This window comes from Mya arenaria, chromosome 15 (genome assembly GCF_026914265.1).
Source record: "Mya arenaria isolate MELC-2E11 chromosome 15, ASM2691426v1".
Lineage (NCBI taxonomy): Eukaryota > Metazoa > Mollusca > Bivalvia > Myida > Myidae > Mya > Mya arenaria.
This window is the reverse complement of record NC_069136.1, coordinates 52,635,995-52,649,365: the sequence shown is the minus strand read 5'-3', so window position 1 is coordinate 52,649,365 and position 13,371 is coordinate 52,635,995. Positions and strand designations below refer to the sequence as shown.

Sequence of the window (13,371 nt, the reverse complement as noted above, 5' to 3'; positions counted from 1 at the left end):
AGCGTGGATAGCTAAACAGCTCTTACAGTCGGCGTCAGTTGAGCGTGTATAGCTAAACAGCTCTTACAGTCGGCGTCAGTTAAGCATGTATAGCTAAACAGCTCTTACAGTCGGCGTCAGTTGAGCATGTATAGCTAAACAGCTCTTAGAGCCAGCGTCAGTTGAGCCTGCTGAGCTAAATAAACAATTAGGCGAAAACAAATCTTTCATCAATATTTATTTTACAAAATTTTATAAAACAAGAATATAGTAAAAACATGAGGTACACATGTAAATTCCATGTTTTGTTATGAAAATGGATTCATGCACAAATTCCTATAAACTATTTACTGGCTCGATGTATCAAGGTAATATCATTAGAAGTCAAATCATGTGTAAAGAATGTTCACTTAAATTGAGAAAACAACTTTTTTATCATTAAAAACTAGAGCTATCACTGGATGTGATTTATATCCACACTACACTACCTTCTTGTAATAAGAAGTACCACTTGGTGTGATGTATGCTCATTGAATACCCTATGTCGGTAAGAAGGCATCAATTAAGGAAATGGTCCTAATATATTGAAATACGGACTATAACATCAGGGAAAAAGGAAATGAATTTTTTTTCTTTAGTTTTTAAAACAATATTGTGTTGACCAAATACAAAATAATGATTCTTTTGTATAGTTGGAAGTCAATACCTCAAAAAAATAAAGTAAAGCAGGGAAGTAAGTATAAGAAGGGCAGCCACAGACTGCCAACCTGCACCAAGAGTTATGGTTCCTGTGCCCTGCTCTTCTCCTTAATATGATCTATCTGTATATAAAGTTGAAGTCAATACCTCAATGAATTTTTAAGATATGCTCCGGAAAAAAAATAAGTATGCAAACTATCTAAGGGCAATAACTAAAAAAACCCACAGCAGCCAGAGTTATGGTTCATGTGCACTGAACTTCTCCTCAATGAGATATATCTTTATATGAAATTAGAAGTCAATACCGGTATCTCAAAAATATATGAAGTAATGGAGAAAAGAAGTCCCCATGTCCCAGGACGGACGGACGGATGGACAGACTGGACAAGATAATTCCTATATAGCCAACAAAACTACATGGTGGGGGTATAATTATATCTCTAATGATTTCAATACGAAATGACATGAACATTGTTCTCTTAATAGATTTAAAAGAATATTTGAGGTATAAGTTGTAGGGTGCGTATGTATCAACAAGACTTTAAAAATGTTATGTCTCATAGCAATATATATCGCTAACAGCGTAAATTTCAATTTTTATAAAAAAATTGTAAAGCAAAAGTATTTGATTTGTGAATTTTAACCTTAGGATAGATTCCCCTAACACCCTGAGCTCAGGTAGTGGGTAGTCTGAGGTAAAGATTCCAGTCACATGACTGTGGAAACACTCCAGGACAACACTTTAAATTTCTACAACTTTTATACTGAACATATTCAGGGTGTGGAATCATGTGAATACAAAGGGGTTCTCATATGGGTCACAACCGATGTAAACAAACAAATAAGTGACTTTAATTTCTAAATAACTTTTTTGACAGAAAAGATATGAAAATATTTCTTAGCCTCTACAAGACCCATGTAAGAACAACTTTGAAGTCAAGTGATTTCTCGCCCCAATATTTAGAAAATTAAGACACCTTCTTTACTGTTAAAGAACATATTTGTGGAGAACTAATTATGAATGTAAAAATACAGTGAAAGCATGAATGTATACCATATATAAAGTATTTCCGATTGAAAATAATGTAAAAACATGTATAAGCTTATAAAAGAGCTGTCCTAAGGTTGATTCAATTTCAAAAACCGAAACTGATATTTTTTGCAGATATAACAGAATTATTATATAACAGAGTGCTTATGAAACATATATTTCACAAGCAAAAATGCTGTACAAGAAATACATATTACTTTAAATTTACATGAACACAAAAACATTGCAACATAGATACAATGTAGGCAAGATGCAGAAGTGATAAGTAAAAATGATCTATAATTTTGATTGCTTAAAAAAAAACATCCATATGGATAGCAGTTTAACAGTCCGGCTGTAACAATCATTTAAACAAAGTATGGTATAAGACCAGGATGTTTATAAACATAGAGATCAGTAGTGAACTTGTATTTTGTCACAAACAATGAATCAAATCAATTTAAACTCAAAAATTAAATATCAATTGAAAAAAGCAACAATGTATAGTCAAACACACATTTAAAACAGACTATTTAAAAGAAAAATGCATTATTACCGAAGTGCAAAACATGTCTAACTAAGCCCAAAATATTCGAAAAAAAATAAATGTTTGACATAACCGTATCATCCAGATTACAGAGTTCAACATAGCCAGTTTCGACTGCATTATCAAAATATACTAGTGAAAGCTGCTTCCACATATAAATCTCAGTATCCCGATAATACAAAAAAAATATTTGAACACTTAAGGGACCTGAAGAAGACCATACCTGTTTCAGTACCAAAGGCAAACTTAGCCTTTCTCTTTCGTTCCATAGTTTATAACACACAGTCGATACCCGTTGGCTCGAACTCGCTTGGCTGGAATACCTCGCTGGCTTGAACTAGATGTAAAGGACCGATATTTTTATACTAAATGTAAGAATTCCCGCTTGGCTTGAAATTTTTTTAGACTCAATGTGTTTTCCCCAGTACATGGGAATTCAAGCCAACGGGGTTTGACTGTACATACATTCTCTGAGACTTCCTGACAAAGTCCTGCTACTGGAAATCATTCGCATACACCTGTACACAACACCGACAATGAAATTGTACTACTAATTTTCTTCATCTTCCAAGGGTAGATACTTCAACAACAATAATTCACAGACCATCTAGAATCTTGAACACATGACTTTGACCACTGTCTTTGATTCTGTCACCATATTAACCCCCTCACTTGCTGATGGCCTGTTTACAATGCTTCATCTCAAAGCTTGTGACGTCAAACTTGCGTTTACACCCTTCATAGTTCATGTAGCGAATCTTCCCAAACACGGGCCGCTCCTTCCAACCCTGGTCATGAATACCGCACACTGACCACATACAACCTGCAGTATAAGAGATGGGACAGTTGTATTCATTGCTATGTAAGATGTATTGACGATATACACAGACACATCATTCATTTGTATAAAATATGGACTACATTATAGACAGCCCTATCATTTACCATTATAAACTATGGACAAGATTATACTAAGACATAACATTCATTATTTACAATTAACTTCAATGTTTATCTTCACTGAGACATATTGTTCATTAGCATAAACTATGGACAACATTATAGAAAGGCATAACGTAGCATTATGTAGTATTTACTTTTAACTTCAATGCTTACCTTCATTGTCAGAGGAATTTTATTTTCAAATACGTAAGTTACATGAATATGAACAAATAATTGCCAGCATATGAGATTTTGGTTTAAACAAATTTATTTTAGCTCGACTGTAAAGATAGCTGAAAGCTCTGGAGTCTGTTTCCTGCATAGAAACAGTACATGTGTCCTTTGGGAAGGCCATTAGAAAGTATACCTGGTGGTGGTCAAACCCTAAACAGCTTGCTGAGAGGTGGACATCTTTTCAATCTCAACTTATTAAAGATTTTGCATCACAACATCAGCCACAACGAAACCAACGCTGTGACAATGCATTTCCTATTTCATTAACAACCCAAACCCAGGTTAGTTTTAATATCATTGTCAATCAATGAAGATCAAGATATATGAAATACAATTTGCAAGAATAAAAATTACAATTTGCAAGAAAACGAATTACAAATTGCAAGAATACGAATTACAATTTGAAATACCGGGTAATTCAAATTACAATTTGCAAGAATATGAATTACAGTTTGCAAGAATAAGAATGACAATTTGCAGGGATAAGAATTAAATAAGCAAGAATACGAATTACAATTTGCAAGAATACAAATTACAATTTGTGCTTACTTAATATTAAATAATAAACATGTCTGGAGGAAGAGACTATTATACATGTAGCAATAAAAATCCTCTTTTGGAATTACTTCAATAACTGCTACATCACAAGCTTGAATCAATGCAATAAAAACAACAACACTACAAGTACCGGTAGATACCAAGGCTTGTGATTTTGCTACAGTAGGCTACTGGCCACAACCTGACCATTATTTCCGCCAGCTATACATGCGCATTTTTGTAAAATATTTTAAGTTTGTTTAGACTTGGCAATTTTTGATTTTTTTGGACAAAACTACTGATGCTGACTCAAAAGGTATTACAGTACCACGCTTTTTGTTCTTGTTTTTTTAAATCAAGCTAACATAAACCTAAGATGACTTACCAACATATCCGTTAGGGTCCCTTCCATCCAGACTGTATTTATCGTTCAGGTATATGGAGACCTCAAGTGCCTCCCCAGGGCTGGATGTCCACTCAAGTATTTTCTTGGCCCAGTACATACGCAGGAAGCCGTGCATCTTGCCTTCGTTCACCATCTGGTTCTGAGAGAGAAAACGACATCATTGAAAGTATCAATAAGCTATGATTATACAGATTTCAAATGGTAAATAGAAAAGGACCTAGTCTTCCATTTAGGGGAAAACAAACTATGTTAGGTAGAGAAATTACCATAGGCCACTTAAACAATTGTGAAAAACTTCATAGAATCATGATTTAAAAAAAAATCAAAGGAGAGGATGCCTTTTGGTGGACATTTAGGTAAGGTTAACTAAAATGCTGTGAATAGGACGTATCACCCCTCAGGGCGCCCATCAATTTGAAGTCCATATGACAATGATCTTTTACTGATTGATCCAAACATCAATTGGTGTCATCTACTGACCATGACCAATGTGCATACCAAGTATGAAGACTCTACACCAAGTCTTTCAAAAGTTACCAATCAGAAACCAAAGCATGAAGCTGCCAATACTGCTGAAAAACGTAATCTCTGTGTCTACAATGCTTTTCAGTGGACATAAAAAGCCTTTAATTTGCATTAATTTATTCTGAAAAAAGAGCAGTTTTGCCCTGAGCACCACAGCAGATAGTTACATGTATTGATTTACAAGTAAACAGTCCCTCATCTTGTAGAAATATTACCTGAGCCGCGTTCCACAGAGGGTCGTGGGTTTTCCCCCGTTCTAGTTGTTCCCTTGTGTAGACATGAGATCTCTTATCCTTTTCATGATCTTTTAATGTTTTCTTCGCCCAGTCATTTGTACCTTTGGGTTCAAAGTACCATACAATGATAAGTGATAAGCATAGGTTTCATTTCGAGTCACTATGGATTGATATTGATTTTTTGTATTTTTGAGTATTTTTTTTGTTTGAGTACAAACAACTCATTTTTAAACCAAACAGCTAATCATAAAATTTGATGAAGTAAGCTGTTGTCCAGTAAGCGCAGTGGAAAGCACACTGGCTTCTCATCTAGAGTTCCAAGGTTTGATTCCCAGTCATGATAGTTTCGCCACATTCATGGACAGATGGGTTTCTAAAGTGAACTATGGTTTCCCAGACAAGACCACATTCTCATGCAACACCGTGTCAATGTGTGTGATAGAATATTGTAGTAATACCTTATTTCACAATCAATGTTATACAAACAGTTTTATAGAAATTGAAAGATAAAGTCTAATTGACCACTGGTTTAAGAGCCTCTGACATAATAATATTTTTTTTGAAAAAGAACCTACCTTCAATGCTGTCATACTGTTTGTTGTAAAAGCAGAAGTTATCAGAGAGTTCCCGCCGTATAATGGCCTCCTCTATATATGCATCCACTCCTTCCTTGTATTTCCCGCGGTACTGGCGTACTGTCAGTATACATCGCTGAGCCGATATTTGTCCTGAAGCATAGTATGAATCAATTAGAAAGCAGTTTATAAAAAGTAATTACAATCTTCAATATCATCTCTATGGCCTTGTATTTTCCACCATACTGGCACACAGCCTGGACTGATATCTGGATAATAGTATTTATCACAGAAATTTTCAGCGTTCAATGTTTGACAAAAACACATTCAAGAATGAAAATTTGAGTCTCTGCATACCACATACCACATAATAAAAACAGCAGAGTTACATCCTCAGAAGGGGCTTGCTAACAATATATCTAAAATCTATATCATCAAATATCTTACCAAAATGTATCCATGGTGAGAGATTACTCAGTGCCTTCTTGTTCGGATTGTTTCTGTCACTGCCAAAGTACTTTAGCCTCTCCTTACAGAACGACTCCAACATCTCTATACCATGTGACGTGCCTGGTTTCGCCCAGTCTACAGGGCCAACAGACTGGTCTACTTCTAGACTTGCATAGGCTGCATCCCAGTCTATGGGCTAAAATGAATTAAATATTAATATATGAGATGTTTTAAGGCCCAATATTCCCTTTTTGTGGCCCCCTTTACAGGAAGGGACAGACTGGCCAATTTCTAGACTCACCTTTGCCTCATCCCAGTCAGTAAGCTAAAATATATAAGTTATTTTAAGATGTAATGAGTGAAGAAGAATTTGAAAGAAAGCTTACAATCTCTTTCAAGGGGCATGTAAAGTCAGTAGTTAAAGCCAGAGTTATGGGCCTTGTGTGAACACATTGCCACTGGTAACATGTGTAAAAATAATTGTTGGATTTTGTCTTTTAGTTATGGCTATGGTTCAAGTTTAGGCACGTGGATGACACAAAGGCGATGACAACAATTCAACCTTATTTCTCTCAATTACAGTCAATAACTAAATTACCTCCACTACTTGACTTGGCCAATGCACCTGTGTACTTGTGTTTACAATCTTGTAGAAACTCTATGACAGACAATTGGTTGTACCTGGGTGGTTCATGCTTGCACAATTTAACAGTTAACTTAAAACTGACCTTGGCCGCAGCGTCTGTGTATTTGTGCGAACAAACTGGAGGAAATTCTGTCAGGTATCCAGACAGCTGGTTGTGAATCTTGTTGCGAATGGTGCGAGCCCCATACTCCAGCTTGGGTGAAGCCTCCCAACAGGGCACAAGATTGTGGGCGTCTACCTACAATGGAATATTCAAGCTATACTTTGTTTAACTGTCAGGGTTATATACAGGTACATGTAAACGGTTGTGAATCTTTTGTTGCAAATGAGCCCCATGCTCCAGTTTGGGTGATGCTTCCCAAAAGGGGAGTAGATTCTGGGCATTCATCTGAAATTTAAAATTTCTGCTACACTTTGTAAAACATATAGGCTTTAATAAAGGTAAAATGTTGCATGCCTTGTTAAAATTGGTGCTTGCCCCATTTTCTAGCTTTTGTGATGCCTCCCAACAGGGCAAAACATTCTGGGCATCCACCACCTATGAAACACTAAGTTATAAGGAGAGTTTAATAGCTTGGCTTAATATACAGGTGAACATTAATTTTGTCTATCATTGTTGTGGATGGTTGCAGCTCACTATTACAACTTTGGTGACATAAGTCTGTCACTACACTCCCTATGTCAGTTTGAATATGTTTACCTGACAAAGGGGTATATCCTTGGGTAGACCCTTCACTACATCATCCACCCAACCCATGGGCACACGAAGGGGACTGAAGTCTGTCACTACGCCCCCTATATGGTTGTCTGTTACAAACTTGGGCAGTACGTCTTTTGCTGGACCTATCAGCAGATGGAAGGTGATACCCAGGTCTCGACATTCCTGTAAAAGCACTGATACATCCAACATCGGCGAACACATTACTTTCTTCCATTTCCCTTCATGCAATACTGTGGAAAAAGTGACAGACAAAATCTCGTTTATATGAATATGCAGGGGATACAACTCTTCTTCCAATGAAATCCCATGTAACAATTAAATACTCTTCAATAACCCTGTATTGTCAGTTGTCTCCACAGGCGAGTTGTATAAAATTTTGAGTGATCTGGTGGACAGAGTCCAGTTTCGTAAGTATACTTTTTCCACAGAAAACATTAGTATGAGTGTCTGTGCAAATTTCCGCATTATTTCCTTGTGGAACAAATGAAACTGCCTCATCAGTTATTGATGATTACAAGAATATCTTAACCGAATTGCCCACAGTACACAACAAAACATAGCGTAGTAGAGTACCAGGGGTAACGGCTGATAGGATACATGTTTTGAATATATGGGAGGTTGAAAGTGGTATAGTTCTATCTGCTCCTTAATATAATGTCTCTTATGACATTTTTGCTTTTAATCCTCCATATGAATTACATGTTTATGGTGAGTGTTTTTCTTTGAGAAAAATAAAAGGAGACTTCTTGATGAGTTTAAAGGGACTAGACACCAGATGATACCATTCCAAGAAAAAAAGAAAATAGTAAACAAGAGATGTTAGTGAAACATTTATGCCCCCTTGGGAGCCAAATTGTTAGTAGGATTTGGACACTTAAATAAAATATGGACAATCAGAAAACCTTTTTTCAGCTTACAGTCACACTGACCTTGACCTTTGACCCACTGACCTCAAAATCAATAGGGTTCATCTGCTGGTCATGACCAATAAGCCTACCTAGTATGAGGTCCCTGGGTCAAAGCGTTCTCAAGTTATTGATCGGAAACCGTTTTTCATGTTAAGGTCACACTGACCTTGACCTTTGACCCACTGACCTCAAAATCAATAGGGTTCATCTGCTGGTCATGACCAATACACCTACCAAGTATGAGGTTCCTGGGTCAAAGCGTTCTCAAGTTATTGATCGGAAACCGTTTTTCATGTAAAGGTCACACTGACCTTGACCTTTGACCCACTGACCTCAAAATCAATAGGGTTCATCTGCTGGTGATGACCAATACACATACCAAGTATGAGGTCCCTCGGTCAAAGCGTTCTCAAGTTATTGATCGGAAACCGTTTTTCATGTAAAGGTCACACTGACCTTGACCTTTGACCCACTGACCTCAAAATCAATAGGGTTCATCTGCTGGTGATGACCAATACACATACCAAGTATGAGGTCCCTCGGTCAAAGCGTTCTCAAGTTATTGATCGGAAACCATTTGGTATTCCGACCGACCGACAGACCGACCGACCGACCGACCGACCGACATGTGCAAAACAATATACCCCACTTTTTTCAAAAGGGGGCATAAAAACTTACATAAAATTGATATAATTGCATAATTAAAAATTTATTGGGTCTGTCGACTACATAAATCCAAGTAAATTAAAAAAAAGTGTCAGTATGTTCATCTGTACTAATCACGCGACTTTCACATGCTGAATATCCACACTATACACTGGGAAACCATAAGGTGCTATTTTTAAAACGGGTAAACTTGCGACAAAATATTCTTTAATTTTTGAGATGATGTATTATCTGCATCATACTAGCTCATTATTGACAATTCTAGGCTTGTTTTGAGGGAAAACTGTATTTGCGGATTTTGGGAGCATCTGGTTTCTGGTCCATCATCTGGTTTCTGGTTCCTTTAAGATTGGATAATTTCACCATTAATTTTTGGTGCCAACCATTCTTGATTTATTGACAGTAAACTGTACATGGATAGTGCTGGTACCTTAAATGACTGGTATACATAAAGACATTCACAATACGAGGAACAATGCCAGTAAGTTAGCTGTTACCTGTTCGACTTCTTTGAGTCCTTCAAGCATGAAATTGAAGTGTCTTATGGTGGCCTCCAGGAACCGTGGCACGAGGCAGAAACACACATGTAGGGGTACTTCAAGTTTCAAGGCGAGCTTCTGGGCATACAGCATGGCCCAGTTGTCTGGAAAGGAAATCAGTTTTCGTCAACATTTTAGAAATGGTTCAGGACATTTCAGAACATTGCATAATTTTGACTTTAAATTTGAGTTAAAATTTTACCTAACACTGCTTTAAAAATAGGAAAGAAAGGTTTTACCTTGAACTCTCTGGTCCCTGGACATCCAGTATACCACACCCTTACAGTCGTCTGGAAAGTCTTTAGCTTTTGACAACACCCTCACCCGCTTCTTGTTGAACTTGAACTCGGCCACAGAGCTACACACTGCAGTTCTAGCAGCTGCAATGGTAGATTGGAGATCTTCTGAGCTTGCCTTTTTTGACGCCGGTTCCTCATTCTCCTTTATTTATGTAAACATAAAAATCGATTAGGTGCTACACTACCATTTATCACAGCGACAGCTGACACCAGGGTTACACTTTCAAAACATTATTTGCATTTAGATATGTCTTTATGATAGGCAATTACATTGTTAGGAAAGAAGCAATAGATTCTCCAAACCTTTACAGTAAAAACAGCAGGTTGTCTTATTTTCACAAATAATAATGTTGCTTTTTGAAGATTTTAAAACCAATGGCTTCGCAAATTTAAGCCTTGTAAAATTTTCCAAAACCTTGGAAAATGAAAGTAACAGAATTGAACAAATATATAGCACATTAGGAAACAAGAAACTGGTACTGTGAAATCATTAATATTCGTGGGGCATTAATGTTCGTGGTTTTCGTGGGTTGGGTGATCCACGAATTCAAGACCCCACGAAATATAGTCCCTTTATTCACTTTTCAATTGCCTTGTTATGTACATACTCTAGTATATTCTTAACAAAGGTCGCAGTATACAGCGTTAATACCGAACTCACTGTATACCTTGTTTTGGTAATATATTATATCTGCCTTTTACAAATAATCATTTCATCGTTTTTTATTTACCAAATGATGAACACATGTTGTAGCGTGTTGAGTGTCGGTACTCAAATTTATTTCTTTAATGGAATATTAATCGATTACATTCATTGTTTGTTTTCAAATAAACGCACCTTCTAGATGTCTTCACAGTTTGTAACATTCTTAATTGATATTCAATGGCTTCGCCTGCCTTTATATTTGATCAGGGTTCATCTCCTTTTATGACTGTAATTTCCAATTAAATCGATAATTGACATGGGTATATGCTCTAATTGACATGTTGTACCACTAAAGCGAGTGTCATAAACCGTGTTACGTAGAAGACGGAAATCACGTGCCCAGCGCGTGGAGATTATGCAGACCATGTAGGACGATCCCAGTTTCGGATTTTTTTTTCAAAAATAAAAAAACACGAATTCAAGTACCCACGAAAATGTAAATTTTCAGAAAACCATGAAATTTCATGCCAACGAATATAAATGATTTCACAGTATATTGAATCTTTTTATTAAATTGCATTTAATATGTTTGTGTCTATTGTCTTGATGGTTTTCTTTTTTGGGGTCTTTCTGGCATTTTTTTTAATCATAAAAATACAAGTACCTTAGAGGTCCCTGGACTGAGCTTCCTTTTTTGTGCCTTGATGGGATCTTTCCCTGAGGAAGCCATCATAACACACTTGCCAGATATATGAACACTTCTGACGACCTGTAAACTACACCTCTGTAGGACTGAAGCTCTAGTGGTGACCACAAGAAATGTCCTAAAATGTAAATCATGCCGTAAGTTATATTTCAATAATATATGTTTGAGTTTATGACAGAGTTTGATGTTAAAAAAGGGGCAAATCCAGAATCTAGGGCTTTTTGGGGGATGTTTTTGGACGATCACCTTTACACATCAATTTTGAAATTTTTACATGTCAAGTTAGAAATTCGTAAACAGATACCTGACATATGAAAGCAAGATCATACACAGATCGTTTAATCAAATACTGCCATTAAATTAATGCTCAAGTAAGCAAAATAAATTATATTGATCAATTAAATTGACCAAATAATGCCATGAATCTAATGCCCAATGCTTCTAAAAACCAGCATTTGCCGATCTTGACAGATTTTGACTTTGCCTGACCGGTTGCAGTTACAGAAAATGGCTAAAAAATCGGTCCGAAAATTGTGTTTTTTCTTTTCAAGTTCCATCCAAAATGACTAAGTCAGGGGCGGATGTCACCGTGTCTAGGTTCCAAAGTTTAAGAAGCCCTGCACATTTGATTGGTCAAAACTTCTTTCTAAGTATAAGTTCATTTTGGAAATATACAGAAAATGGAGTGAGCGCAGGAGGGCTGTTAGCCCCACTTATGGTACTTTCTGTTTAAAAATCAAGAAATTGTTGATTACGATAATTACCTAAGAACGTTTGCATAGAACAACATTTTATTGTGATTTTACTTGTTAAATTGTTCTTTACAATAATGAACAAAAGAATGCACAATTTGGTACTGCATTTGCTTGATTGGTTGTTTGTTTATAAAGAGCATATAAACGGAAGAAACATTAATGCTTATTTCTTTATCCTCTCCCGAAAGGCAAGGGGATGAAGTAATGGTAGGAGAGTGAGCGAGTGTGTGTGTGTGTACATCTGGGCAATTCTGTCAAAAACATAACTTGAAAAGTTTTGAGGAATTGACTTCAGCCTTCATATACAGATAGATCTTATTGAGGAGAAGTGCAGTTCATAGAAACCATAACTCTTGGTGTTACGTCTCGCACGTTACACAACCAACAATGTGGGACAAAGGTGTTTTTTCAAAGGATTTAAGATTTAAGCTTGGTTGAGACATGATCGATATTGCATTCCAGCTTGGCAAAATGTAAACTATTTAAGATTGGGAACATAAACGTAGCTGAAAACGCATTCTGCATCAAACTTAAAAACAGTTAATCCGAAAATGTGCATATCCGAAATTCTGAGATAATCTTGATTACGTAACGTTTATTTCATGAAATAAAAATGCCTTGCAAAATGCGTTTGCTGCTATATGTTCAGAATTTTTTTTGATTCAGAGTGCAAACGTGAAATGGCAATGACATTACCTCAAACAGAACATGAACTTAATGTTAAATTCAAGAGATCGTATTTTTGGTTCGAATTCGCGCGTCTTGGGCAGCAGCCAACAAGTCTCAATTTAGTAGTTGCAGTCAACACTTTCGAGGTCAGCAGATGCCTAATCTCCGTTAATAAAAACTTGAACTTGAACTTGGTAAGTTCGTAAAATTAATTAACCCATATCTTCTCAGCTAAACCTTTTCCAAACTATGCTATAACCAATTTTATTATATGGCTGTGAATTGTGGGGTATTGAAAATAATAATATTATTGAACAATTTGAAATAAAATGCTATAAATTTGTTCTTAAACTTTAAAAGCCAAGTACACCGAATTGTATGGTTTTTGGTGAACTACATTGCAGGTGTAACACCAATTGCATCCCAGATTACGTCTCGAGTATTATGCTTTTGGAGAAAGAATTTGAATTCCAAAGATGGCAAAATACCTAAGTTATTGTATGACACCGCTTTAAATCTACATAATGGCTCTGGCTCTGTTATTTTTTCTTGGATCGAGTATATTAAATCTTCTCTTGATAGTCTTGGCGTGTCAGAATACTTATCATCTCAAACTGTTTAAACTTTATTTACTTTACAACGACTGTGAAGAAAGT

At 36.3% G+C, this 13,371-nt stretch overlaps 1 protein-coding gene across 1 annotated transcript; it reads right to left on the bottom strand.

Annotated features, from left to right (window-relative positions):
- Positions 1-214: 214 nt before the first annotated feature.
- LOC128219065 (deoxyribodipyrimidine photo-lyase-like) lies at positions 215-12,818 on the bottom strand. Its single transcript, XM_052926879.1, has 11 exons — positions 12,743-12,818; positions 11,250-11,409; positions 9,880-10,081; positions 9,599-9,744; positions 7,507-7,689; positions 6,889-7,044; positions 6,158-6,356; positions 5,711-5,863; positions 5,115-5,236; positions 4,354-4,513; positions 215-3,078 (listed from the first exon to the last, which is right to left on the bottom strand). The coding sequence occupies exons 1-11, from the start codon at positions 12,754-12,756 to the stop codon at positions 2,924-2,926; spliced, it is 1,650 nt and encodes a 549-aa protein (XP_052782839.1). The 5' UTR covers positions 12,757-12,818; the 3' UTR covers positions 215-2,923.
- Between the last annotated feature and the right edge of the window lie 553 nt (positions 12,819-13,371).

Coding starts and splice junctions, on each gene's coding strand:
- LOC128219065 (XM_052926879.1), bottom strand. Junction 5,237..5,710: donor ACAGTATGACAGCATTGAAG/GTAGGTTCTTTT, acceptor TTGAACCCAAAG/GTACAAATGACTGGGCGAAG. Junction 3,079..4,353: donor GGACCCTAACGGATATGTTG/GTAAGTCATCTT, acceptor CTTATACTGCAG/GTTGTATGTGGTCAGTGTGC.